General features: G+C 39.3%; 1 protein-coding gene across 1 annotated transcript in view; it reads right to left on the bottom strand.

Annotated features, from left to right (window-relative positions):
- Positions 1-27,289, bottom strand: part of ccdc186.L (coiled-coil domain containing 186 L homeolog) — a 51,194-nt gene that overhangs the window by 15,546 nt on the left and 8,359 nt on the right. Inside the window, exons 3-11 of the mRNA XM_018224979.2 lie at positions 26,412-26,538; positions 18,021-18,149; positions 16,828-17,040; positions 14,982-15,101; positions 13,730-13,834; positions 11,502-11,600; positions 11,269-11,355; positions 10,469-10,611; positions 1,080-1,335 (exon numbers count right to left, since the gene is read on the bottom strand). Coding sequence (XP_018080468.1) covers positions 1,080-1,335; positions 10,469-10,611; positions 11,269-11,355; positions 11,502-11,600; positions 13,730-13,834; positions 14,982-15,101; positions 16,828-17,040; positions 18,021-18,149; positions 26,412-26,538 — 1,279 coding nt within the window. The remainder of the gene's footprint in view (positions 1-1,079; positions 1,336-10,468; positions 10,612-11,268; positions 11,356-11,501; positions 11,601-13,729; positions 13,835-14,981; positions 15,102-16,827; positions 17,041-18,020; positions 18,150-26,411; positions 26,539-27,289) is intronic.

Consider the following 27,289-nt stretch of genomic DNA (forward strand, 5'->3'; position numbering starts at 1 on the left):
GGCGGATCACCTTTAAAGGGGTGGTTCACCTTTTATTATGTTATAGAACAGTCAATTCTAAACAACTTTTCAATTGGTTTTCATTATTTATTTTTAGTAGTTTTATAGTTATTGGCCTTTTTCTTCTGGCTCTTTCCAGCTTTCAAATGGGGGTCACTGACCCCATCTAAAAAACAAATGCTCTGTAAGGCTACAAATGTATTGTTATTGTTACTTTTTATTCCCCATCTTTGTATTCAGGCCTCTCCTATTCATATTCCAGTCTCTTATTTAAATCAGTGCATGGTTGCTAGGGGAATTAGGACCTTAGCAACCAGATGGCTGAAATTGCAAACTGTGGAGCTGCTGAATAAAAAGTGAACTCAAAAACCACAACGAAGACCAACTGAAACGTAACAAAAGTTTACTTAAAGTAGAAAATGGGGAGATTGGTAATTGTTTGAACGACCAGTCAGTGCAACACTGGGACCCCCTATACCTCCTGGACCCCAGAGCAGTAACAGACTCAGCTTCCTCTATTGTCACAGCCCTGCCCTGTAGAAAGTAAAGGTATAGTGGCATCTGTTATGCAGAAACCCGTTACACAGAAAGCTCTGAATTACAAGAAGGCCGTCTCCCATAGACTCCTCATTTTAATCAAATCAAAGTCTAAAAATGATTTCCTTATTCTTTGTAATAATTAAACAGAAAATCCCAGGTCCCGAGCATTCTGGATAACAAGTCCCACAACTTTACAGGTATGTGACCTGTTATCCAAAATGCTCGGGACCTGGAACTTTCCCAATAACAGAACTTTCCATTATTTGGGTCTTCACACCATAAATCTACTAGAAAATCATATAAACATGAAATAAAGCCAATAGGCTGGTTTTGCTTCCAATAAGGATTAATTATATCTTAGTTGGGATCAAGTACAAGCGACTGTTTTATTATTACACAGAAATAGGGAATCATCTTTAAACATTTTGAATAAAATGGAGTCTATGGGAGACGGCCTTTCCGTAATTCGTAATAATGGGTTTCTGGATAACGGATCCCATACCTGTACTAAGAATATACAGACAGTGAGTTGTTCCTACCAGGTCAGTGTTGTGGAGCCGGAGCTGTTCCAAGTGACTGCGCAGTTCACTCTCGCTGTATGTCAGTTTGTCTAGCTGAGCCTGCAGGGAGTTGCTCTCGGACTGGAGCTGAGCGTTCTTACTGGTGAGCTTCTCCGTGAATCCCAGCAGCTCCGATTCCCTTGTGCGACTGCCCTCGATGTCGCTTTGCAGGTCGGAGACGAGGGAATTCAGGCTGCCGAGTTCATCCCGCAAACCTTCCATTTCTTGTCTGTCCCTAGAAGTACAGGACAAACAGTATTTACTAAATAATCCATCACACACAGTTGTGTCGTACACTTGTATTGCTAAACACGTCATTTGCTTTAGTCATTGCCGCATTGATTTGCATTTTGCACTTTTATTGGTGAATTTGAAATTTGTGTTCATTTCCGCTACTGTTGTAGCCCAGTTGTCTGCATTTTGCACATATATTGGAACAATTCCTATCTGTATTAACTCTGATTAGTAAATGTGCATTAATATCCATCATTGTAGCCGTTTGCATTTCGTGCTTTTATTGGTAAATTTCCATCACTGTTGCGACCCCGTTTGCATTTGTTTGCATCCATTGGTACATTTTCTATCCGTATGCACTTTTATTGGTCAATTTGCAATTTGCATTGTGGCCCTGCGGTTTGTATTTTGCACTTTAATTGGTACATTTGCATTTTGTGTGCACTTATTTTGGTAAATTTTCAATTTCACATTCATTTCAATTAATGTTGTGGTCCTCTTTGCATTTTTATTGGTACATTTCCATTTTGTGTAAATTGGTAAATGAAAATTTTTGTCTGTGGCCCAGTTGTGTCTGCATTTTGCACTTTTATTGGTAAATTTGAGATTAGCAGCCAATCCTCACTGTTGCAGCTCTATTGTCTGTATTTTGCACTTTTACTGGTAAACTGTATTTTCTATCAATATTCACTTTTTAGTAAATTTGCAATTTGCATTCATGTCCATTACTTTTGCAGCCTTGTTGTCTGTATTTTGCACTATAATTGGTACATGTGCTATCAGTGTGCACTTTTATTGGTAAGTTTGCAACTTTCCTTCAGTTCCATCACTGTTGCGGCCCTGTTTGCATTTTGCAATTTTAATGGAAATATTTCTTTTATTGGTATATTTCCTATCAGTGTGCACTTTTATTGGTAAATTTGCAATTTTCATTCATTTCCATCATTGTTGTCACCCTGTTTCCATTTTGCACTTTTATTGGTAACTTTGCAATTTTATGCGGCCGTTGTATGCATTTATTTTGCACTTTCATTGGTAAATATGCCATTTTTTGCAGTCCTGTTTGCATTTTGCACTTTTGTTGGTACATTTCCGATTAGTACATTTGCAATTTCTGTTCGTTTCCATTACTTTTGTGGCCTAGTTTGTATTTTGCACTTTTATTGGTAAATTTCCAATTGGTGTGCACTTTTATTAGTAGATTTGCAACTTTCCTTCATTTCCATCACTGTTGTGACCCGGCTTTTTGTTCTATTATTGGTATAATTCCATCAGTATTCACTTTTATTAGTAAATTTGAAAATTGCATTTATTTTCATTACTTTTGCGGCTTTGTTATTGGCATTTTGCACTATTGATACATTTTCTGTGTGCACTTTTATTGGTAAATATGCTATTTGCATTCATTTCCATCACTGTTGTGGCCCGGTTTGCATTTTAATTGGAATTTTTTCAGTTTGTTGGGGCCGTTGCTGGCATTTTACACTTTTTTTGGTATATTTCCTATGTGTGCACTTTTATTGGGAAATTTGCAATTTTATTCAGCCCTGTTTGCATTATGCACTTCCATTGGTACATTTACTATCAGTGTGCACTTTTACTGGTACATTTGCAACTTACCTTAATTTCCATAACGGTTGTGATCCTGGTTGCATTTTGCACTTTTATTGGTAACTTTGCAATTTTTTTCAGCCCTGTTTTATGCATTTTGTCTGCATTTTGCACTTTTATTGGTACATTTCCTATCAGTGTGCACCTTTATCGGTAAGTTTGCAACTTTCCTTTAATTCCATTACTGTTGTGGACCTGTTTGCATTTTTATTGGAAATGTTTCAGTTTCTGGGGCCCTGTTGTTGGCATTTTGCACTTTAATTGGTAACTTTGCAATTTTATTCAGTCCTGTAATCATTTTGTCTGCATTTTTCACTTTCATTGGTGCATTTCCTATCAGTGTGCACTTTCATTGGTCAATGTTGTGGCCCTGGTTGCATTTTGCACTTATTGGAACATTTTCTATTAGTGTTCACTTTTATTAGTAAATTTGAATTTATTTCCATTACTTTTGTGGCCTTGTTGTTTGTATTTTGCACTTTCATTGGTACATTTCCTATCAGTGTGTACTTTTATTGGTAAATTTGTATTCATTTCCATCACTGTTGTGACCCTGGTTGCCTTTTGCACTTTTGTTGGTAACTTTGCAATTTTATTTGGCCCTGCTTGCATTTTGCACTTTCACTGGTACATTTCCTATCAGTGTGCACTTCTATTGGTAACTTTGAAATTTGCATTAATTTCCATAACTGTTGTGAGCCTGGTTATATTTTGCACTTTTATTTGCAACTTTGCAATTTTATTTGGCCCGGTTTGCATTTTGCACTTTTATTGGTACATTTCCTATCAGTGTGCACTTTTATTGGTAAATTTGCATTCATTTCCAACACAGTTGTGACCCTGGTTGCATTTTGCACTTTTATTGGTAACTTTGCAATTTTATTCAGCCCTGTCTGCATTTTGCACTTTCATTGGTACATTTCCCATCAGTGTGCACTTTTACTGGTACATTTGCAACTTAACTTCGTTTCCATCACTGTTGCAGCCTGGTTTGCATTTTTATTGGAAATGTTTCAGTTTTTGGGGCCCTGTTGTTGGCATTTTGCACTTTTATTGGTAACTTTGCAATTTTATTCGGCCTTGTTTGCATTTTGTCTGCATTTTGCACTTTCATTGGTACATTTCCTATCAGTGTGCATTTTTATTTGCAATTTGCGTTCATTTCCATTACTGTTGTGAGCCTGGTTGCATTTTGCACTTTTATTGGTACATTTCCTATTATTGTGCACTTATTGGTAACTTTGCAATTTTATTCAGGCCTGTTGTATCTAATTTTGACTGCATGTTGCACGTTCGTTGGTAATTTCTTATCAATGTGCACTTTTATTGGTAATATTGCAATTTGCATTCATTTCCATCACTGTTGTGAGCCTGGTTGCATTTTGCACTTTTATTGGTAACTTTGCAATTTTATTCAGTCCTGTTGTGCATTTTGCACTTTCATTGGTACATTTCCTATCAGTGTGCATTTTTATTGGCAATTTGTGTTCATTTCCATTACTGCTATGAGCCTCGTTGCATTTAGCACTTTTATTGGTACATTTCCTATCAGAGTGCACTTTTATTGGTAACTTTGAAATTTGCATTCATTTCCATCACTGTTGTGAACCTGGTTGCAATTTGCACTTTTATTGGCAACTTTGCATTTTAATTTGGCCCAATTTGCATTTTGCACATTCATTGGTGCATTTCCTATCAGTGTGCACTTTTATTGGTAAATTTGCAATTTGAGTTCATTTCCATCACTGTTGTGACCCTGGTGGCATTTTGCACTTTTATTGGTAACTTTGCAATCTTATTCAGCCCTGTTTGCATATTGTCTGCATTTTGCTCTTTCATTGGTACATTTCCTATCAGTGTGCACTTTTATTGGTAACTTTAAAATTTTATTCGGCTCGGTTTAGATTTTGTCTGCATTTTGCACTTTCATTGGTACATTTCCTATCAGTGTGCGTTTTTATTGGCAATTTGCATTCATTTCCATCACTGTTGTGAGCCTGGTTGCCTTTTGCTATTTTCTTGGTAACTTTGCAATTTTATTCTGCCCTGTTTGCATTTTGCACTTTCATTGGTACATTTGCTATCAGTGTGCACTTTTACTCGTACATTTACAACTTACCTTAATTTGCATCACTGTTGATGCCCTGTTTGCATTTTTATTGGAAATGTTTCAGTTTTTTGGGCCATGTTGTTGGCATTTTGCAATTTTATTGGTAACTTTGCAATTTTATTCAGTCCTGTTGTATTCATTTTGTCTGCATTTTGCACTTTCATTGGTACATTTTCTATCAGTGTGCAATTTTTATTGGCAATTTGCGTTCATTTCCATCACTGTTGTGAGCCTGGTTGCATTTTGCACTTTCATTGGTAATTTTCCTATCAGTGTGCACTTTTACTGGTACCTTTGCAACCTACCTTCATTTCCATCCCTGGTTGCATTTTGCACTTTTATTGGTAACTTTGCAATTTTATTTGGCCCTGTTTACATTTTGTCTGCATTTTGCACTTTCATTGGTACATTTCCTATCAGTGTGCACTTTTATTGGTAAATTTGCAATTTGAGTTCATTTCCATCATTGTTGTGACCCTGGTTGCATTTTGCACTTCTATTGGTAACTTTGCAATTTTATTCAGCCCTGTTTGCATTTTGTCTTTATTTTGCATTTTTATTGGTACATTTCCTATCAGTGTGCACTTTTATTGGTAAATTTGCAATTTGAGTTCATTTCCATCACTGTTGTGAGCCTGGTTGCATTTTGCACTTTTATTGGCAACTTTGCAATTTTACTTGGCCCTGTTTGCATTTTGCACTTTCATTGGTATCTTTCCTATCAGTGTGCACTTTTACTGGTACATTTGCAACTTACCTTCATTTCCATCACTGTTGTGGCCCTGTTTGCATTTTGCACTTTCATTGGTAACTTTCCTATCAGTGTGCACTTTTACATTTGCAACTTACCTTCATTTCCATCACTGTTGTGGCCCTGTTTGCATTTTGCACTTCTATTGGTAACTTTGCAATTTTATTCAGTCCTGTTGTATTCATTTTGTCTGCATTTTGCACTTTCATTGGTACATTTCCTATCAGTGTGCACTTTTATTGGTAAATTTGCAATTTGAGTTCATTTCCATCACTGTTGTGACCCTGGTTGCATTTTGCACTTTTATTGGCAACTTTGCAATTTGTATTCATTTCCATCACTGTTGTGAGTCAGGTTGCATTTTGCACTTTTATTGGTACATTTCCTATCAGTGTGCACTTTTATTGGTAAATTTGCAATTTGAGTTCATTTCCATCACTGTTGTGACCCTGGTTGCATTTTGCACTTTTATTGGCAACTTTGCAATTTGTATTCATTTCCATCACTGTTGTGACCCTGGTGGCATTTTGCACTTTTATTGGTAACTTTGCAATTTTATTCAGTCCTGTTGTATTCATTTTGTCTGCATTTTGCACTTTCATTGGTACATTTCCTATCAGTGTGCATTTTTATTGGTAAATTTGCAATTTGAGTTCATTTCCATCATTGTTGTGACCCTGGTTGCATTTTGCACTTTTATTGGTAACTTTGCAATTTTATTTAGTCCTGTTGTATTCATTTTGTACTTTCATTGGTACATTTCCTATCAGTGTGCATATTTATTGGCAATTTGCGTTCATTTCCATCACTGTTGTGCGCCTGGTTGCATTTTGCACTTCTATTGGTAACTTTGCAATTTCATTCGGCCCTGTTTGCATTTTGTCTGCATTTTGCACTTTCATTGGTACATTTCCTATCAGTGTGCATTTTTATTGGCAATTTGCGTTCATTTCCATCACTGTTGTGAGCCTGGTTGCATTTTGCACTTTCATTGGTAACTTTCCTATCAGTGTGCACTTTTACTGGTACATTTGCAACTTACCTTAATTTCCATCACTATTGCGGCCCTGTTTGCATTTTGCACTAATTGGTACATTTTCTATTAGTATTCACTGTTATTAGTAAATTTGCATTTCCATTACATTTGTGGTCTTTATTGGTATTTTGCACTTTTATAGGTACATTTCATTACAGTGTGCACCTTTATTGGTAAGTTTGCAACTTTCCATCATTTCCATTACTGTTGTGGCCCTGTTTTCGTTTTTATTGGAAATGTTTCTGTTTTTGGGGCCTGTTGTTGGCATTTTGCACTTTATTGGTAAATTTGCATTCATTTCCATCACTGTTGTGACCCTGGTTGCATTTTGCACTTTTATTGGTAACTTTACAATTTTATTCGGCCCTATTTACATTTTGTCTGCATTTTGGAATTTCATTGGTACATTTCCTATCAGTGTGCACTTTTATAGGCAATTTGCGTTCATTTCCATCACTGTTGTGAGCCTGGTTGCATTTTGCAGTTCTATTGGTAACTTTGCAATTTCATTCGGCCCTGTTTGCATTTTGTCTGCATTTTGCACTTTCATTGGTACATTTCCTATCAGTGTGTACTTTTATTGGCAATTTGCGTTCATTTCCATCACTGTTGTGAGCCTGATTGCATTTTGCACTTTTATTGGTAACTTTCCTATCAGTGTGCACTTTTACTGGTACATTTGCAACTTACCTTCAGTTCCATCACTGTTGTGGCCCTATTTGCATTTTGCACTTTCATTGGTACATTTCCTATCAGTGTGCATTTTTATTGGCAATTTCCGTTCATTTCCATCACTGTTGTGAGCCTGGTTGCATTTTGCACTTTTATTGGTAACTTTGCAATTTTATTCAGTCCTGTTGTATTCATTTTGTCTGCATTTTGCATTTTTATTGGTACATTTCCTATCAGTGTTCACTTTTACTGGTACATTTGCAGCTTACCTTCATTTCCATCACTGTTGTGGCCCTGTTTGCATTTTTATTGTAAATGTTTGTTTTTGGGGCCCTGTTGTTGGCATTTTGCACTTTTATTGGTAACTTTGCAATTTGCATTCATTTCCATCACTGTTGTGAGCCAGGTTGCATTTTGCACTTTTATTGGTACATTTCCTATCAATGTGCACTTTTATTGGTAACTTTGCAATTTTATTCAGCCCTGTTTGCATTTTGTCTGCATTTTGCACTTTCATTGGCACATTTTCTATCAGTGTGCACTTTTATTGGTTAATTTGCAATTTGAGTTCATTTCCATCACTGTTGTGAGCCTGGTTGCATTTTCCATCACTGTTGTGAGCCTGGTTTCATTTTGCACTTTCATTGGTACATTTCCTATCAGTGTGCATTTTTATTGGCAATTTGCATTCATTTCCATCACTGTTGTGAGCCTGGTTGCATTTTGCACTTTCATTGGTAACTTTCCTATCATGTGCACTTTTACTGGTACATTTGCAACTTACCTTCATTTCCATCACTATTGCGGCCCTGTTTGCATTTTGCACTAATTGGTACATTTTCTATTAGTATTCACTGTTATTAGTAAATTTGCATTTCCATTACATTTGTGGCCTTGTTGGTATTTTGCACTTTTATAGGTACATTTCGTTACAGTGTGCACCTTTATTGGTAAGTTTGCAACTTTCCATCATTTCCATTACTGTTGTGGCCCTGTTTTCATTTTTATTGGAAATGTTTCTGTTTTTGGGGCCTGTTGTTGGCATTTTGCACTTTATTGGTAAATCTGCATTCATTTCCATCACTGTTGTGACCCTGGTTGCATTTTGCACTTTTATTGATAACTTTACAATTTTATTCGGCCCTATTTACATTTTGTCTGCATTTTGGACTTTCATTGGTACATTTCCTATCAGTGTGTGCTTTTATTGGTAAATTTGCAATTTGAGTTCATTTCCATCACTGTTGTGAGCCTGGTTGCATTTTGCACTTTTATTGGTAACTTTGCAATTTCATTCGGCCCTGTTTGCATTTTGTCTGCATTTTGCACTTTCATTGGTAACTTTGCTATTTTATTTAGTCCTGTTGTATTCATTTTGTACTTTCATTGGTACATTTCCTATCAGTGTGCATTTTTATTGGTAATTTGAGTTCATTTCCCATCACTGTTTTGCGCCTGGTTGCATTTTGCACTTCTATTGGTAACTTTGCAATTTCATTCGGCTCTGTTTGCATTTTGTCTGCATTTTGCACTTTCATTGGTACATTTCCTATTAGTGTGCACTTTTATTGGTAAATTTGCGATTTTATTCAGCCCGGTTTGCATTTTGTACTTTCATTGGTACATTTCCTATCAGTGTGCATTTTTATTGGCAATTTCCGTTCATTTCCATCACTGTTGTGAGCCTGGTTGCATTTTGAACTTTTATTGGTAACTTTGCAATTTTATTCAGTCCTGTTGTATTCATTTTGTCTGCATTTTGCACTTTCATTGGTACATTTCCTATCAGTGTGCATTTTTATTGGCAATTTCCGTTCATTTCCATCACTGTTGTGAGCCTGGTTGCATTTTGCACTTTTATTGGTAACTTTACAATTTTATTCGGCCCTATTTGCATTTTGTCTGCATTTTGGACTTTCATTGGTACATTTCCTATCAGTGTGCACTTTTACTGGTACATTTGCAACTTACCTTCATTTCCATCACTGTTCCCTGTTTGCATTTTGCACTTTCATTGGTACATTTCCTATCAGTGTGTACTTTTATTGGTAAATTTGCAATTTGAGTTCATTTCCATCACTGTTTTGAGCCTGGTTGCATTATGCACTTTTATTGGTAACGTTGCAATTTTACTTGGCCCTGTTAGCATTTTGCACTTTCATTGGTACATTTCCTATCAGTGTGCACTTTTATTGGTAACTTTGCAATTTGTATTCATCTCCATCCGTGTTGCGGCCCTATTTGTATTTTGCACATTTATTGGTACATTTCCTATCTTAGTGCACTTTTATTAGTAAATTTGCATTCATTTCCATTACTTTTGTGGCCTTGTCATTTGTATTTTGCATTTTTATTGATAAATTTCCTGTAAGTGTGCTTTTATTAGTAAGTTTGCAATTTGCATTCATTCTGATCACTGTTGCGGCCCTGTTTGCATTTGCATTGGTAAATGTGACATCTGCATTAATTTCCATCATTGCTTTAGCCCTGTTGGTACATTTCCTATCTTTATTCAACTTTACTGGTAAATTTTGCAATGTGTATTCATTTTCATCACTCTTGTGCCCATTTCCATTTTGCACTATTGGTGTTTGCAATTTTTGTGAACTTGTTGCTTGCATTTTGCACTGTTATTGGTAAATGTCCTATCCGTATGCACTTTTATTTGCATTCATTTCCATCACTGTGGCTGCCCTGGTGTTTGTATTTTGCACTCTTATTGGTAAACTTATTTTGTCCATTTCCATCAGTGCTGCAGCCTTTGTCTGCATTTTGCACTTTGTTTTCATTTATTCATTTTTAACACCGTTGCCGTCCGATTGTTTGCACTTTGAACATTTATAGGTACATTTCTTATCTGTGTGCACTTTTATTGGTAAATTTGCCTTTTCCATCATTACTGAGGCTGCTTTTACAGACATCTCTAGTGCAACCCCACAATGAATGTGCCGTACCTCTGATGTTGCTCCTGTTGCAGATCCAGAACCTTGGCCTTGTCCTGTAAATTCTGGATTTCAGCCTTTTGCCGGTTAATCAGTTCTTTATACTTGGATAATTCTTCCTCCGTCCTCAGACGCTCTGCTTCCAAGCACTTCACCTGAGTGACAAAACACAGTTAATAAATGTCATTCTCTCGCTTCCTTGAGACAGACAAATGACAGGCACTAAATGGAGCGTTTCATGATTTGTTAACACAGCCCTGATGGAAAATTTCAGAGCTGTACAAACATTCTTTCAATGGGGGATGAATAAACAGGAAGAAGGGGACTAGCCAATCTGCGGGCTGCTACACAGTTCTTCCTGCCTCGGTTCTGTTTATAGATTTATGGAAAAATGTCAAGTGAAAAGACTATTAAAGAGAAACTATCACAATTTCTGCTTCTGCTCCCCATATTCTTTTATGATATTTCATAGCTCTGTGCTGATGTCACTTACCTGAGCTTAGGGACCCACTCACAATATACAGTATATATACAATATATAAAATTTTCATTACAAGGCTTGATGGTGATTTCCCCCGACCCCTAAGCTTAGCTTCTAAACAAAAAAGCCCAGAGTTCACTGAGCATGTGCAGTGCCACGGACACAAATGATGAACTAACGAGATCCAAGATGGGGGAGCTGCTACATATAAACCCATAGAGGAGGACTGTGTGAATGTTTTGTGTAAACTGCTTATGAGCATGGGTAGAATAACTTTTTAATTCCTATCAACTATGTAAAGCCAGTCCCAGATTGAGGACAAAACAAGTACCTTTGTGCGAAGTGTTCGGAGCTCATCCATGCCTTCTGTAAACGTCCTTCTCAGGTCATCCAACTCTTTTATCTTTGCCCGATGCACCTTTATCCATGAACAGAAAGCAAAATGATACAAGGCAGGTTTATTAAACACGACATCTATGCATGCAGAATGCAAGACCTGAAAATGCCCAATCTTACTGACAAATGAAACACCTTGAGATGCACCAAGCAGTGAACTATAATCACCTCCAGATGGTCCGATTTCTCCTGCATTTGCCTCTCCAGTTCCACTTTGGTTATATTCAGCTTTGCATCTAAATCGTTGGATTTCACTTCTTCTGACTCCTGGAGGAAAACAAAATAAACTAGGTTAGGGTCTTACAGTGATTCCGCCCATTACATGAACATGGACTCCTGCAGTCAGTCGGCTCAGGCTCCAAGAGAATCTGTCTTGTTTATTTGTGTAAATACAATTAAGTGTTGCAAGTGTGTTAAACACTCAAAATTCCTGAACAAATATCAGTTTTAGAAAGATTTTTAGCATACAGTTTAAAATTGAATATATTGGCTACAATGCAAAGGCTGGGTGCTCTATGTGTTTGAGTCAGTAGGACGTGACAGGTGCCAAATTAAGAAAGATAAAAAGAAAGCAATTGCAAACAATTGGGGGGGGGGGGGAAGTGTCCTGTTAGTGAGCTGCTCGTCCCTTCCCTACGGGGCAAAGTAGTTTTGGCAGGTGATCAAAGGAGGGAGCCACTGCAGGGATTTTCAAAGTCAAGCAGTGAATAAACTCTAAAGCTCCTTCCAATAATACAAGTAGGCTACAAAGAGAGGAATGATAATGACTGTCCCTTTTCAGAGCCTATACATATTATCAGCATAATATCATATAGTTAATTCTCTGTACAGCTGTACCACCAGGAGTAAATTATCACCCTTACATACCAGTACAATAAGAAAAAAGAAAAATAGAAAATAAATAGTGAAAAGTAAATCAGAGAAGTGTGTAATGCAGGCATTTTAACTCTTTGCTGTACATCAGCAAATAAAACTGCACAGAGTATGCAGAGTATATTAAGGGTCCAATGCATCACATGCAGCAAAGGGTTAAAGGAGAACTAAAGCTTAACTAAAGAAGTAGGTAGAAATGTTGTACATTATGTTTTGTGCTTCCCAAGGCAACCACAGCCCTTTAGTAGTAAAGATCTGTGTCTCCAAAGATGCCCCAGTAGCTCCCCATCTTTTTTTCTGCGGATTCACTGCACATGCTCTGTGCTGCTGTCACTTACTGAGCTTAGGGACCCACTCACAATATACAGTACACATAGAATAGAAATGTCACAATATAAGGCTGATTAGTAATTAATACACATAATTACTACATGGCAGCACAGAAACCAGTGCAATTAGCATCAGAATTGAATAATCAGCAAACCTGTAGCATCAGCTTATATTACAGCCAGGGAAGCTCATTTTCTCCTGGATAATTAGTGACGAGCCCTAAGCTTAGCTTCTCAACAGCCAATCAGAGCCCACTGAGCATGTGAGTGTCACAGACACTTTCCAAGATGGTGACCCCCTGTGACAAGTTTGAAGTCCTGGATCATTGCTGCTATTGACAAGCTCAAACTTTAGCCTCGAGCAATAAGTTCAGCATATAAAATATGCCATTTTAGGGTTTACTTCTCCTTTAAAAAGATGCAGTAAAACAGCAGATTGTTTCTCTGGAATATGAGGCTTTTCAATTTTGATAGTAAGGGTACAAAAAAACAATTATTTAAACACAGGGGGGCTCATTTATAAACACTGGGCATATTTGCACCTGGGCAGTAAACTATAGCAACCAATCAGTGATTAGATTTTCCCAGCCAGCGGCAACAACAACAATGAAAGCAAACATCTGATTGGTTGCTGTGGGTACCTGCCCAGGTTCAAATTTGCCCAGCGTTTATAAATGGCCATCAGGGACATTTAAATGCAACAGAGCAGTAGCACAAGATGCTGACACAGCATACAAATATTATACATCTATAGGCAACAGAAGCCAAATACAGACTGGATGATTTGGAGGAGTTAACCCTATCCTCTAGCAGCATGGAAAGAAAAACAACTTTTCGTGATAGGTTTCTTTTTATCGGCTTATGTAAAGCATTCCTGGTTATTTGCTAATGGGAGAGTTATTTTCGGCTTAATGCTCTGGTGCCTAGGTAGTAGAGAGGGTATTATAAAAAGCCGGGTTTTACTGGCATAATTCCAGCATAGCAGCATTTAAATGCTTTCTATTTACCAGAGCAAATAGATAGATATAAGGCAGCTGACAGTAAAGTATTAGAGCAGATGTTGCAGCTAGGGCTACTGTCACTGATAAGCAGCATTGATACTGAATAGCCTGTTAAAAATCTGAGATAATATCCCTTCAAATAAGCTGTGTTTTTTCGCCATTGGTTTTAAGGGATAATTAAAACTGCTCATACTTTATATGACTTGATCATTTCCTGGCAGTTCCTGCGTATTTGGTCTGCTTCTTCTCTTGCTTGATTTAGCTTCACTGTGGTGTTCTGAAGCCGATCTTTGGTTTCCTGTGATGGAATAGAAACAAAAGGGTAGTGATAAATACAAAAAGACAAAAAGTTTCCACTGGCCTGAAAGTCACTTTATTGCTGTCTGGAGAAAAGGAAACAATAGCTGCACTGTCACCAGCCACTTGAGGTGGAATAAAGGGAGGCAGACCATTATATTCATGCTTATGTCCAATGTCACACATACAATGCACTTCTGTGTTTGGGGAGCCACTGGATGCAGTGTCAGACAATCTGATAAGTATCATTGGCCTAAAGGTGGCTATCACCGGCCGATATATAATCTCCTGACAGATTAAGTGTATGGGGTACTCTGATGGGATTCCCTGATCAATAACTGGCCGAAAGTTAGCCAGATGTCGCTCGGGTAAATTTAAAAATTCCCATCAGATTGAGGACTTCATAGGTTCATTGATGCGGCCCTAGATCCGACCGCCCATATTCTCCTCGTTGTGAACCGATTGTTGGGCCCACAACTGGATCAGCCCGATATCATGGAGAGATCCACTCTTTTGGAGATCTCGCCAAACAAGCAGATCTCTATATGGATGGACAATTTTCGTTTACTAAACTGCAAACAGCTCTCAAGGGCTTCCCCTTAGGATAGAATGTGGAATTCCTAGAAGCAACCCTGTGCTGGAATCTATTTAAAGCACCATCTAAAGCTATAGACCCGTAAGGCTAATACATTTTATGACCGAGTGATTGGCTGCAATATACAGGACTTGGTTGTAGATGAAGGAATGTTGGAAAGGGAATTCAAAAAGGATCATAGTGATTGGCTGCATAATGAAAACTGCAGCCAGTTATTGGTAGTTGGCAATAAAATCATTTTCACAGCATTTAATATGCTCTTGGAGTGATCTCCTAAATTTCCAAGATTCTAAAGCGTATAGATCAGGATATTGGTGACCCGATCGGGAAATGTTGCACTCCTACACTGGATTGGACTAGCAGTGGGTTTGGATATCCTGAACTGCAGCCAATCACTAGAAATCAGAAATACAGCATCACTGCCCCTTGGGCCCACAGTCTTAACAGTGATACATCTGGTTAATACAGCAAAGAAAACTTGTCTTGTGCCTACATCCAACAAAGAGAGTCAAAGTGGGGTGCAAGAAGTCTCCCCAAGTTCATGAATACTGACCTTGTGTGTTTCCAGTTCTGTTTTTAACTTGTTGTTGGCCCATTTTACTTTAATGGCATAAGAGTTCACTTCTTCTTTAAGCTTTTCAATGTCTCGATTCTGTCGGCTGGTTTCACTCTCCTTTATTTAAAAAGAAAAAAAAGTTTTATCGTTCCTGAGGAGGGACAGCTGGCATCTGTAACGGGCACTGAACTCCACTCCCATTGTATTCCCATTTAGGTTACTAGAGGAGGAGACTTAATAGAGGACATAGGCAAGATGAAATAAAGATCTGCCCTCACAATCTATTGAGTTTGCAACCAGAGAGGATTTTACTTTTCCCTTCTTTAGAGGATTTGGTCAGAACCGCATTCATGTTTTACTCGCATTGTTTTTCGATCTCTGATTTGGGTGCAGCAGATGTAACATCATCATTGATATTTATGTATTCTACAATCCACACAATTCCTTTTAGCTGCCATAGTATGGCAACAGGCAAATACTATTTACAGTTTATTCCCTCATAAAGCAGTTGCCATACACAACTAGATCTGCTCATCTGGCCAGTCCTGCGGCGGGTCAAGTACCAGTGGGTTACCCGGAAAAAAAAGCAGGTACCCTACGGGATAAGGGTAGACCTTTTCGGGTGCAGGTATAGATGGGGTCTGTGGGTTGCGGGTCAGCAGGTCTCCTCTAAATTTCTTATGTCACATTGGGAATATTAGGGATGCACCGAATCCAGGTTTTCAGTTCGGGATCCTGCCAGGATTCTGCCTTTTTCACCAGGATTCGGCCGGATCGTTCTGCCCGGCCGAACCGAAACCAATCCTAACTTGCATATGCAAATTAGGGACGGGGAGGGAAATTGTGACTTTTTTCCCACAAAACAAGGAAGTAAAAAATGTTTTCCCCCTACCCAGCCCTAACTTACATATGCAAATTAGGATTTGGTTCGGTATTCGGCCGAATCTTTCGCAAAATAGTGGATTCGGTGCATCCCTAGTCTATATTATACTCCTTTTGAAATTTTACAACACTTTTTTCTGTCACACTTCTTGTTTGCAGCAACATCGGTTCCTGTTTAATGTTGGTCGGTGGGTTGCAGATAAAGCAGTTGTGGGTTGGGTAGGGGATCAAAGTAGGTAAATATGTGGGTTGCGGTTCGGGTCTTATAAATTGGTTCTGTGCAAGACTACCACACATGGCAGATTCTTGGCCAGCAAAAAAAAGGAGGCCAAGAATCAACCTCTAATATGGCATCAGTGTTCTTTCTTGAATGTACCCAGAACCATTCCATCAACCCAGGTGCAGGCACATGCAGTAGGTTTCAGTGTGGAATTGAGTGAGCATGCATTTTGGAGCTAAAATCTGCTGATTGTGCCTGCACCTGGCTAATGCAGTGAAGAAGGCTGGTGGCATCATAGGGGCCGATTCTCAAACTGTGTTTTTCCACAAGCTAAGGATTAACCCCACGTGGCATTAGCCTAAGGGCACTGTACATGGTGAACTCCCCAGTGCAACATTCGCCCAGTAATTAGTAGCTTTGTGATGAGTATTAAGAGATTCTGAATCAGAAATGCAGCATTCACCATTTCGGAGCAGCAATTGTGGTTACACCATTGAATTGAATGGGGAGTGATTTGGAGCATTTTAGCTGCTGACCGCAGAGCTAATAATTGCCAACATGATTATGTTTCCACACGACAAAAGAGCTACTAATGAAGGCTCAATGGAATCGCTTTGTGACCCAGCAGTTGGGGAGTCTGCTATTCCTACTGTTGCACCCCTATGTACTTGCTGTACCACACATCTAGTCGAAAGCGAAACTCGCAGAGTGTCACAATGAAGAGGTTAAATTGCCACCTACCTTAGACTCACAGAGTTGGTGCAATCGTCCCTTTTCCTGAGTGAGAAGTTTGATGCGGTTACTGCTCTTCTCTATCTCCTTATTTGCCTCCCTGAGTTTGCGCTCCAGCACTTCCTTCTCCTTCCTCAGATCCAGAGATTCCTTTTCCCCTCGGACATACTTCATGACCATTGCCTCTTTCTCTTGGCGTGCCTCTTCACATTTCTTGTTTGCCTAAAATAAACAGTTGATAAACTGCCAGTTTCAGAGTTGTTTCAGAGTCCCAGATGGGGCCCAGCATTCACTGCCAAGTTAAGAGGGTATTCTAGATAAGAAACGCTTGCACAAGCGCATCCCGTAATCCACGATGGAAGTCTACGGAAATCCCATAATGAATGGGGTGAACTCCACAAAAACACACTTGCCTTGTTTTACCAAATTACTATTGAGCAAAGGCATGGGGAATCTATTACCAAGCAAGAACATCTTTGTATTGCTTTCTAAATGAACATGATTAGTTTAATGACCCTTCAAGAAGAATGAATTAATTCTCATTATAGCCTTACGCACATCCTGAGCATTTCTGCCAATATCGGTGCTTCCTCCCACTATTAATTAACCAGCATTTACAGGTTCATTGTATTCCTAGTTACAGTGAATAAGTCATAACGAGTCCTGGTTACAGGATAAAACAAAATCAGTCCCAGGGCTTGCTTATCTAGTTTAAGATGAGCTGAACATTGCACATTGATGATTCATTAATGAATTCCTATATTAAAATTCAACCTTTGCTTACATAATCATGTTTGCCTTTCATGTCTCGCCCAGCTTTCTACTTCCTTTACAATTGGAAATTCAAATGGAGAGCCGTATAGATACAGTTTACATCTGCCCTGGAATTTTGAAGAAAGATGGAGAGGAAGAAGAGGATTGCTCTATGGTGCTCACTGCACCGGCCCGGGGTTCTTTTCAAACAGGGGCCCTAGACGGGGGTATCAGGAAAGTTATTACAATCACTTTGGGCACCCCCAAGTTATATTGATTTCCCTTCTTCTTTAACTGATAGAACTGGTGGTGGATGCAAGGGATATTTTATTAAGGCTTTTTCTAATAAGGGTTATGTAAAAAACGTTATGATTTGAAAACCGATGATAAAAAATGTATGTAAATAAAATGTTAATGTGTTTCACATATAGAAGGATTGCGAGAGTTACCTGCTCCGTCCGGAAGGCCATCTCCTTGTGAAGCTGCTGAATGGCGTTCTTGGCGGAGGAATCCTGTGCCACAAGTTTATCTTTAGACATTTTCAGCTCTTTGTGGAGTTCTTCCAGTTTCCCTTCCAGCTGTGGGAACAATTGGAGATCGTTACAACCAGCTCAGTTGCAAAGTACGAGAAGGGAATGTCAAGAGACGGGTCGATAAGAACAAAAATAACCATTTGGAAATGTGCGCTAGACTATATTATGCCCAATGGCCTACAAGGTATTCGTGCAATTTTGGATATTTTAAAGGGGTTCTGTCGTGATTTTTAGGATGTAGTTTTTATTTCTAAATCACACTGATAACACTGCAAATAATTCACTGTACAATATAAAATGTCATTCCTGAAGCAGCAAGTGTATTAGTTGTAATATTGGTGTGTAGGTGCATCTCAGGTCATTTTGCCTGGTCATGTGATTTCAGAAAGAGCCAGCACTTTAGGATGGAACTGCTTTCTGGCAGGCTGTTGTTTCTCCTACTCAATGTAACTGAATGTGTCTCAGTGGGACCTGGATTTTACTATTAAGTGCTGTTCTTAGATCTACCAGGCAGCTGCTATCTGGTTACCTTCCCATTGTTCTGTTGTTAGGCTGCTGGGGGGGGGGAAAGGGAGGGGGTGATATCACTCCAACTTGCAGTACAAAGTGACTGAAGTTTATCAGAGCACAAGTCACATGACTGAGGGCAGCTGGGAAATGGACAATATGTCTAGCCCCATGTAAGATTTTAAAATTAAAAGAAAAACTGTTTTCTCTTTTGAGAAACGACTATTAACTGATGCGTTTTAAAATAAAAATTTTCCCATCACAGTTTCCCTTTAAGATACAAGGTGCTATTTCCAGATATGGGTGAGATATGGGTGAGCTCTCCTTCACTGCTGCTGCGCCCGCATCCCATGGACAGGGGTTACTAGAATCTATCATCCCAGTTTCTAATGGGAATTCAATCCATTCTATTGCATTCCATGAATTACTCTCTCCTCCAACTGACAGCTAGAGAGAAAGGGTCATCTTTCTGGAGTGACCACAGCCCTACAAAGTCCCAAGATGCCTTTACTGGGTCATATCAGGGGACACTGCAGCAATATCATTATTAGCCACTGAAAAGTATAGTACAGGTATAGGATTCCTTATCCGGAAACCAGTTATCCAGAAAGCTCCGAATTACGGAAAGGCCATCTCCCATAGACTCCATTTTATATAAATATCAAAATTTTTAAAAATGATTTCCTTTTTCTGTGTAATAATAAAACAGTGGCTTGTACTTGATCCCAACTAAGATATAATTAATCCTTATTGGAAGAAAAACCAATTTATTCAGTTTATTTAATATTTACATGATTTTCTACTAGACTTAAGGCATGAAAATCCAAACTACGGAAAGATCCATTATCCGGAAAACCCCAGGTCCCGAACATTCTGGATAACAGGTCCCATACCTGTATAGGCGAGTATGAGGGTGCTGCACCCAAGTGTTGCCTTTATTTTGCCCAGGCCATTGCAAGGGTGCAGCATTGGCCTTATCGAATATAAAAGCACAGGATTTTATTACACACAATCTATGACTTTGAACTCTGCACAAAGACTTAACATCCCACATTGTGCATTCGAATAGAAGGTGTGTCAATAAGAAGTAACACAAGGCCTGACCTATATAGAATACAACTGACGCAAGTGCAGAAATAATGGAGTTGGTATTTCCTACCTTCCGGCTCCTGCTTGTGAAATGTAAGCTCAAGACACTCATCTGTTTCACTCGTTATATTGCATGTCATTATATATATTTGCTCAATATTAAAGGAGCAGCACTATCAACGAATGAAAATTCATTTCCTGAGAAAAGAAACATCTTGCAATGTTGTTCTGTCAGAAAATGAAGTTAGTGAGAGGCAAAGAATCATCTGACATTTCTCTGGTTAGTTTCAAGAAGCGCAGCATCACCAGACATTTCTTTTCTCAGGAATTATATTTTCAGCAAGTCGGCTGATATGGCCTATCTATATCTATATATTAGGGATGCAGCAAATCCAGGATTTGGTTCGGGATTCGACCTTTTTCATCAGGATTCGGCCGAATCCTTGTGTCTGGCCGAACCAAATCCTAATTTACATATGCAAATTGTGGGCAGGGCAGGATTTTACCTGACTTTTTGTCACAAAACAAGGAAGTAAACCAATTATTTTCCACTTTTTCCTGTCCCGCCTCTAATTTGCATATGCAAATTGGGATTCTGATTCGGTATTCGGACGAATCTTCCAAGAAAGATTCAGGGGTACGGCCGAATCCAAAATAGTGCTATCTATCTATCTATCTATCTACACACACACACACAATACTACCAGCAATGAGTTATAGGCTCTAAATATAGAAGAGAGCAGGCAGTAACAAGCTGCCTATAATATGTATTCGTAAATAGATGCTAAATTTAACCTGCTATTTTTAATCTGCAGGTAAAGGGAGCGCCCAGAACAGGGTCAGGTCACATTCCATTGATTAAGAACAGGTTACACGTGACCGACAAGTCCCCAGGCCCCGCTGTTTACTGGTTTAAAGTGATACTTGCTGGAAGATTTCAATGGAAGACTAAAGGGCAAGTAGCAGTTTGTTTTATTGGAAAGACGTGGCTGGTCCTCTTTTAATGGTTTCGCGTGACTTATGAAACATAGTAGCAGAAGTCAGTCCTGTTCCAGGTCTGTTCATCAGCTGGCTTCTGCTACATGGCTTCATTGGTCAGAACCAATAGTGCAGAGAATATCAACAGCCAAACAGATTTCAATATCATACTAGAATAAACCCAATAGGCTGGTTTTGCCTCCAATAAGGATTAATTATATCTTAGTTGGGATCAAATACAAGTTACGGTTTTATTATTACACAGAAAAAGGGAATCATTTTTAAAAACTAGGGATCCATCAAATTCAGGATTCAGTTTGGTATTCAGTAGGGACCATTGTGGATTCGGCCGAACCCCCGAATCCTTTGTGAAAGATTAGACCGAATACCGAAGCCTAATTTGCATATGCAAATTACGGGTGGGAAGGGGAAAAATGTTTTACTTCCTTGTTTTGTGACAAAAAGTCACACGATTTCCCTCCCTGCAAATTAGGATTAAATTTCGGTTTGGCCGGGTAGAAGTATTCAATCCAAATCCTGCTGAAAAAGGCCGAATCCCGAACTGAATCCTGAATTTGGGTCATCCCTAGTATCTGGCCAGGATTCAGCTTTTTTCAGCATGATTTGGATTCAGCAGAATCCTCGTTCGTGCCTGGCAGAACTTAATTCCAATCAATAAAATCATGTGACTAAATTTTTTTAGCCATCTTTTTTCCCCTCCCCATCCGATTTGCGTATGCAAATTAGGGTTTGGTTCAGTTTTCTGCTGAACCTTTGAAGAAGAATTCGGCTGAACCCAAAATAGTAGACTTTAAAAAAAAAAAAAATGTAATTATTTGTATAAAATGGAGTCTATGAGACAGCCTTTCCGTGATTCTGAGCTTTCTGCATAATGGGTTTCTGGATAACTAATCCCATAGCTGTACTTTCATTAAGCAAAAGGTTTACATCCTATGTAACGAGACCAAGAACAATTCATTGTATTGACTTGACCTTTAAGCTTTTTAGCAATCAGCAAATTGCCTGTATAAAACAGAAGCAGCTGCTAAAGGTCATCACTATTGATTGTCAGTGCTGCTGCCGACAGTTCTGGGATGGATTTAAGTAGCAGAGCGGAGGCCCAGCAAACATGCTCGGAATCTATATCATGTAAAAACCTATATTAAACTCGCTGCAACAAAGACAGAACTCAAGACTGAAAGGCAAGTTCTGGTCAATGACGAGGCAGGAAAGTTCTTCCCAATGACGTGGAAATAAACAAGAGACATAATGAAGCAGTGGGAAAAACAAACAAAAAAAGAAAGAAAAAAGACAAAAGTGGTGGAAAGATGGAGGAAAGTTGGCGGGTCACTGGAGAGACTTGTGCACAAGTAGATTTATATGTAGATGGCCCGTCTCTACACGTATTTATAGTGCTCACATATACCGCAGCGATGTACAGTAGAAGGTTGCAGACATCAAACATACAGATACTTATTGATATAGGAGGTCATGCTCGTGTGTCAAAAATTGCAGAGATAAAAATCTAAATCACCAATGGAAAACCAGGGGCACTGCAGGTTTGGTTGGACTACAACTCCCAGTACAGAAAGTTGTTATGAAAGAGGCCTGCACAGCCCTATGTGATGTACACTGTCCCTGCCAGGTTACAAGGTGCCAGTGAGGCACAGTGTTATATAACGGATGCCCAGGCTATGCCCACTGCCAGCTGCCTACACGATCACTGCTGCCACCCCATCACTGCTGCCACCCTATCTGCCAAACCTACAGAGTTGGACTAAAGGCTGCAGTGGAGACGGGCACTGCATACGTTTTTCTCAAGGAATGCCACCTTCAGCCTGGCATCATTCATAACAGGGTATCGTGTGCTCTGCAAGGCAATACAGGTATGGGACCGGTTATCCAGAATGCTCGGGACCTGGAGCTTTCCAGATAACTGATCTTTCCGTAATTTGGATCTTCATACCTAAAGTCTACTAGAAAATCATATAAACATGAAATAAACCCAATGGGCTGGTTTTGCCTCCAATAAGGATTAATTATATCTTAGTTGGGATCAAGTACAAGCTACTGTTTTATTATTACATAGAAAAAAGGAAATTAAAAGTTTTTAAAAATTTGGATTATTTGTCTATGGGAAACGGCCTTACTGTAATTCGGAGATTTCTGGATAACGGATCCCATACCTGTACTTGTAGCATTTACATGCAACGACAAACATTAACACAGATATTGCATATTGAGTTAGCTTGAAAAAAGACACACGTCCATCAAGTACAAGCTTTTAAGTCTATATATAACCTGCCTAACTGCCAGTTGATCCAGAGGAAGCAAAAAAAAAAAACCCATTTGAAGCCTCTTCAATTTGCCTCAGAGGGGGAAAATTCATTCCCGACTCCAAGATGCAATTGGATATTAAAGGGGTGGTTCACCTTTAAGTCAAGTTATAGAACTGCTAATTCTAAGCAACTTTTTAATTGGCCTTCATTTTTTTTTTTTTTTTTTAATAGTTTTTTAATTATTTGCCTTCTTCTTCTGACTCTTTACAGCTTTCAAATGGGGGTCACTGACCCCATCTAAAAAAACAAATGCTCTGTAAGGCTAGAGAGTTATGCTTATCGTTACTTTTTATTACTCGTCTTTCTATTCAGGCGTCTCCTATTCATATACCAGTCTCTTATTTAAATCGATTCATGGTTGCTAGGGGAATCTGCAACCAGACTGCTGAAATTGCAAACAGGAGAGCTAAAAGGGAAATAGCTCAATAACCACAAATAATAAAAAATGAAAAATTGAAAATTGTCTCAGAATATCATTCTCTACATCATATTAATAGTTCATTTAATGGTGAACAACCCCTTTATGCAGAAAGTTTAGTTATAAGTTAAGTCAATTTAAAAAAAAAAAAAAAAAAAAAAAAAGGGACTTTTGTTTCCCAATTCTAATTAGCTGGGCACCTGCCCATTGCCCTGTGAATCAATGCAAAAAGCTTCAGAGTGTAAGTAAATGACAGCTGGTCAGGTTATCCTTGGCTACAGGCTGGGAAATGTGGCCCTAAGCTTAGCACAGCACATTATGCTCATTTATTAATGTTTATAACCCACTCTGAGCTTCATGGGATACATGACAGCATTGTTTATCTACTGAGTCATTATACACAGAAACTGGTTTGGTGTATTTGTATTTGTTTATTGGTATGGTGCAAATGTATTGCCAGTATAAAAAAGACATTAGAATTGTGGTCAGAACTCTCAAAGAAACAGCTTATAACTATAAGCAGACAATTGATATCAAAACAAGCAAACAGCCCCCTTGTAAATACTAAGAGAGAACCTACATCACTTATTCCAGTACAAACAGCAGAAGTGCATGGATGTGCCAGTGTTGATCAATTTGGAAGAAAAGGAACCACTGAGATGCTCCCTAGAAATGGTCATGACTCAAAACTGACTGCACAAGACTTGCAAGAAAAGCTGACACTTTACTCCAGCCTCAGTTACTGAACTCTGCAGCTAAAGATGTATGGGAGGTTGAAACATTAGACAGCCAGATATTACTCAAGGTACACTTACCTGTGCCAAATGTTATGTTATCTACAGGATACTGTTCACAAAGGGGGGATATTTATCATAGGTCGATTTTTAGGTTTGTAAGGTTTTTTCATACCTCGAATGAACTCAAATTTTTTCTTATTTAAGAAAAAAAACTTGAACGGAAAAAACTTGAATCAGTGAATTCGGGTTGAACAACCCGAAAACTCAAATTAATCAAGGTTTCCACAGGAAAAAACAAATTGCTTGAATTAACAGAGTTAAGGGCCCTTACTCACGGGCGTGTGAAGTTGCGCTCCACCAGCGTTCCGGTTTTATCCGTCCAGGCGCAGGGGAGTGCGGGAGTAGACATGCTGAATTTTTTTCAATGCGGCTGTACTCACAGACGCATGTAAGCTCCGAACACAGGTAAAATGCAACATGCTGCGTCCCAACCTGCATTTAGCGTGTCTAATCCAGCACTCCTCTGCAACTGAAAGCATAAAACTGGAACGCAGGGCAGCGCAGCTCAGGGGTGCTTCGCCAATGAGGAGAGTTGAGGCTGTCGCCTCAGGCGGCAGCGCCCCAATAGGCAAAAATGCTGCTCCTGGTACTTTAAGAGCGAATTTCTGGGGGAGGGGGGGCAGCAGCAACTGCTGCTGCCTCAGGCGGCGGAGGGGCCAGGATCGCGCCTGGCGCAGCTTCAAACAACCGTGAGTAAGGGCCCTTACAGTGAAACCCACAGAAAACACCTGAACATCATGCAGGCCATTAACATCTTCAAATGGTTCAAGGGATCTCTGCCATTGACTCCTTCATGACCTCAACAGGCTTCAGCTGGAGTATTTTCAGATTTAAGCGGTTTCCAGCTCTCTTTTAACCCACAAATGAGTTTTTAAAAACCACCCTATACAAATCAAATTTTTCGGGAAAACACAACTCTACCTTTGATAAATAATCCCTCTTAATGTTTCACAGGAGGACTCTATGGAAAGAGAAACAGGAGAGGATCTGGGGGTGAAACAATGCCCCTGAAGACAATTGGCAGATTATTGTCCATGTATAGGAAACTCTGAGAGCCTTCACTAACAACATCTGGCTAGTTGTGCCTTGCACTAAACTAGTGCTTAAAAATAGGATATCCCTGGGTCTACCCTTGTCTCTGACTCCCAAATCTCATTGTCCCTCGAGTTGCGCCTTGCACTAAAGTCAGATAAACTAGAAATGGGCCAGCGCATGGGTGGGCGTATCAGATAAACATCCATTAGTTTGGTGACTTTGGAGATCTTTACGTGTATGGCCAGATTTGGAGGCTTGCATTCCCGTCTTTTTATTTATTTTTTTTAAACGTAATTTGTATTTCTTTTTACAGCAGTTCAGTAACACAATGGAGTGTATGTTTCCGCTTACATATACATATCAGTAACCAAGTATTCTTATTGTTAATGAGCTTGTCAAATCGCATCACATTTTAGGGTGAGGGCACACGCTCAGATTCGGTGAGATTAGTCGCCTGGCAACTAATCTCCTCTTCTTCGGGGCGACTAATCTGCCCGAACTGCCTGCCGCCGCCTAGAATGTAAATCGCCGGTGGGATGGCACGATTGAGCGCTTTGTTTTCCAAAGTCGCTCGAAGTTTCCTCGAGGGGCAACTTCGGAAAACTAATCACTCCGAGTGCCATCTTTTAAGGGTCAATGCACACGCTCAGATTCAGGGAGATTAGTCGCCCGGCGACAGATCTCTTCTTCTACGGGGCGACTAATCTTCCCGAAATGCCTCCCGCCAGCTAGTAAATCGCCAGCTGGAGGCAGTTCGGGGAGATTAGTCACCCCCAAAGCGACTAATCTCCCTGAATATGAGCGTGTGCCCTGGCCCTTAAAAGGTATGCAACATGCCCTGCCTATGTATCCAGATATTCCAGACTTTCTGGAGTGTTTTTTTCAGGTTGCTATTAAGCATAGCTGTCAGATTTCCCATCTCTATGATTCACCAGCATTCCAGTGTCTTAAGACAGTCCAGAATACTTTAATTCTACAGTAGGGGCAGGTTTAGAACTGATCACTCCGTGACCTTTATTTTCCTTAAAATTATTATAGCATTTGTTCCCTAAACGACCAGCAGTTCCAGCTTTAGCCAATAACACATACCTCTTTATGCCACCCTGACCCCATACACAAAACAATGAAGCTTTTCCAGCTGTACCTGTTTGATGGAGCCGATATACTTCTTTTCCCCCTCTGTCAGCTTTTTCACCTCTTCCCTTAAATGATCCTTTTCGGAACAGATTTCCAAGATGAGCTCTTGGTGCTTCTTATTCTGTTCTATCAGTCTGGGGGCAACAACATAAGTCAAGAAGATTGATCATACAACAAACAAGCTGCACATGTTAACTGTCAAAGAATTGGCTTGTGCCAACATTATTAAAGTGTTTAAATAAAAAAGTGATTTTTAATGATTTGGCATCACTGATAACTCTTAGAGCAATGCACCATTAAAAAAAACCTTTCCTTATCTCAAAACCTCACAGTTTGGGTGACAGCTTGTCTATCCCACCAAATGATAACAATTCTGGCCTCCTCATACTGTACCTTAACCAAGACCAGTCTAACTGAAATGCTGACCTTTGTAATCTGTTTACAGGCTTCTGTAAAGGCCAATTCATGACTGTCTCTGCATCTCATCAATAAATTCTCTACATCATCAAGAGTCTCCAACTTATTCTCCAACTTTACCAGGAAACTAAACCCGGAATTATTCTTGCTTACTAGTGCTTAGTACTAGGAACTAGCCAAGTGGCATTGCTTTATGGTATTAGTCTCAACATTTTAATTTGATGGATACAAAGGTGCAATAAAAAGGGAGTTTAGCGTCTCTTTAGGCTCATTGTCACCAACATTGTATAGCTGGTGTAGAAGTGCCAGAATCCACTAGAAACTCAAAAAAAAACGAATTTGAGCTTTTTCAGGAGGAAATCGGACTATCTCCAGTGGGCTTATGTGCCATGAGCCTGAGAACAGACTACTGGGAGAAATAGTAACATTCTCTTCAGCTCTAAGCAACAATGGTATATACAATTTACT

Source organism: Xenopus laevis, chromosome 7L (assembly GCF_017654675.1).
Source record: "Xenopus laevis strain J_2021 chromosome 7L, Xenopus_laevis_v10.1, whole genome shotgun sequence".
NCBI lineage: Eukaryota > Metazoa > Chordata > Amphibia > Anura > Pipidae > Xenopus > Xenopus laevis.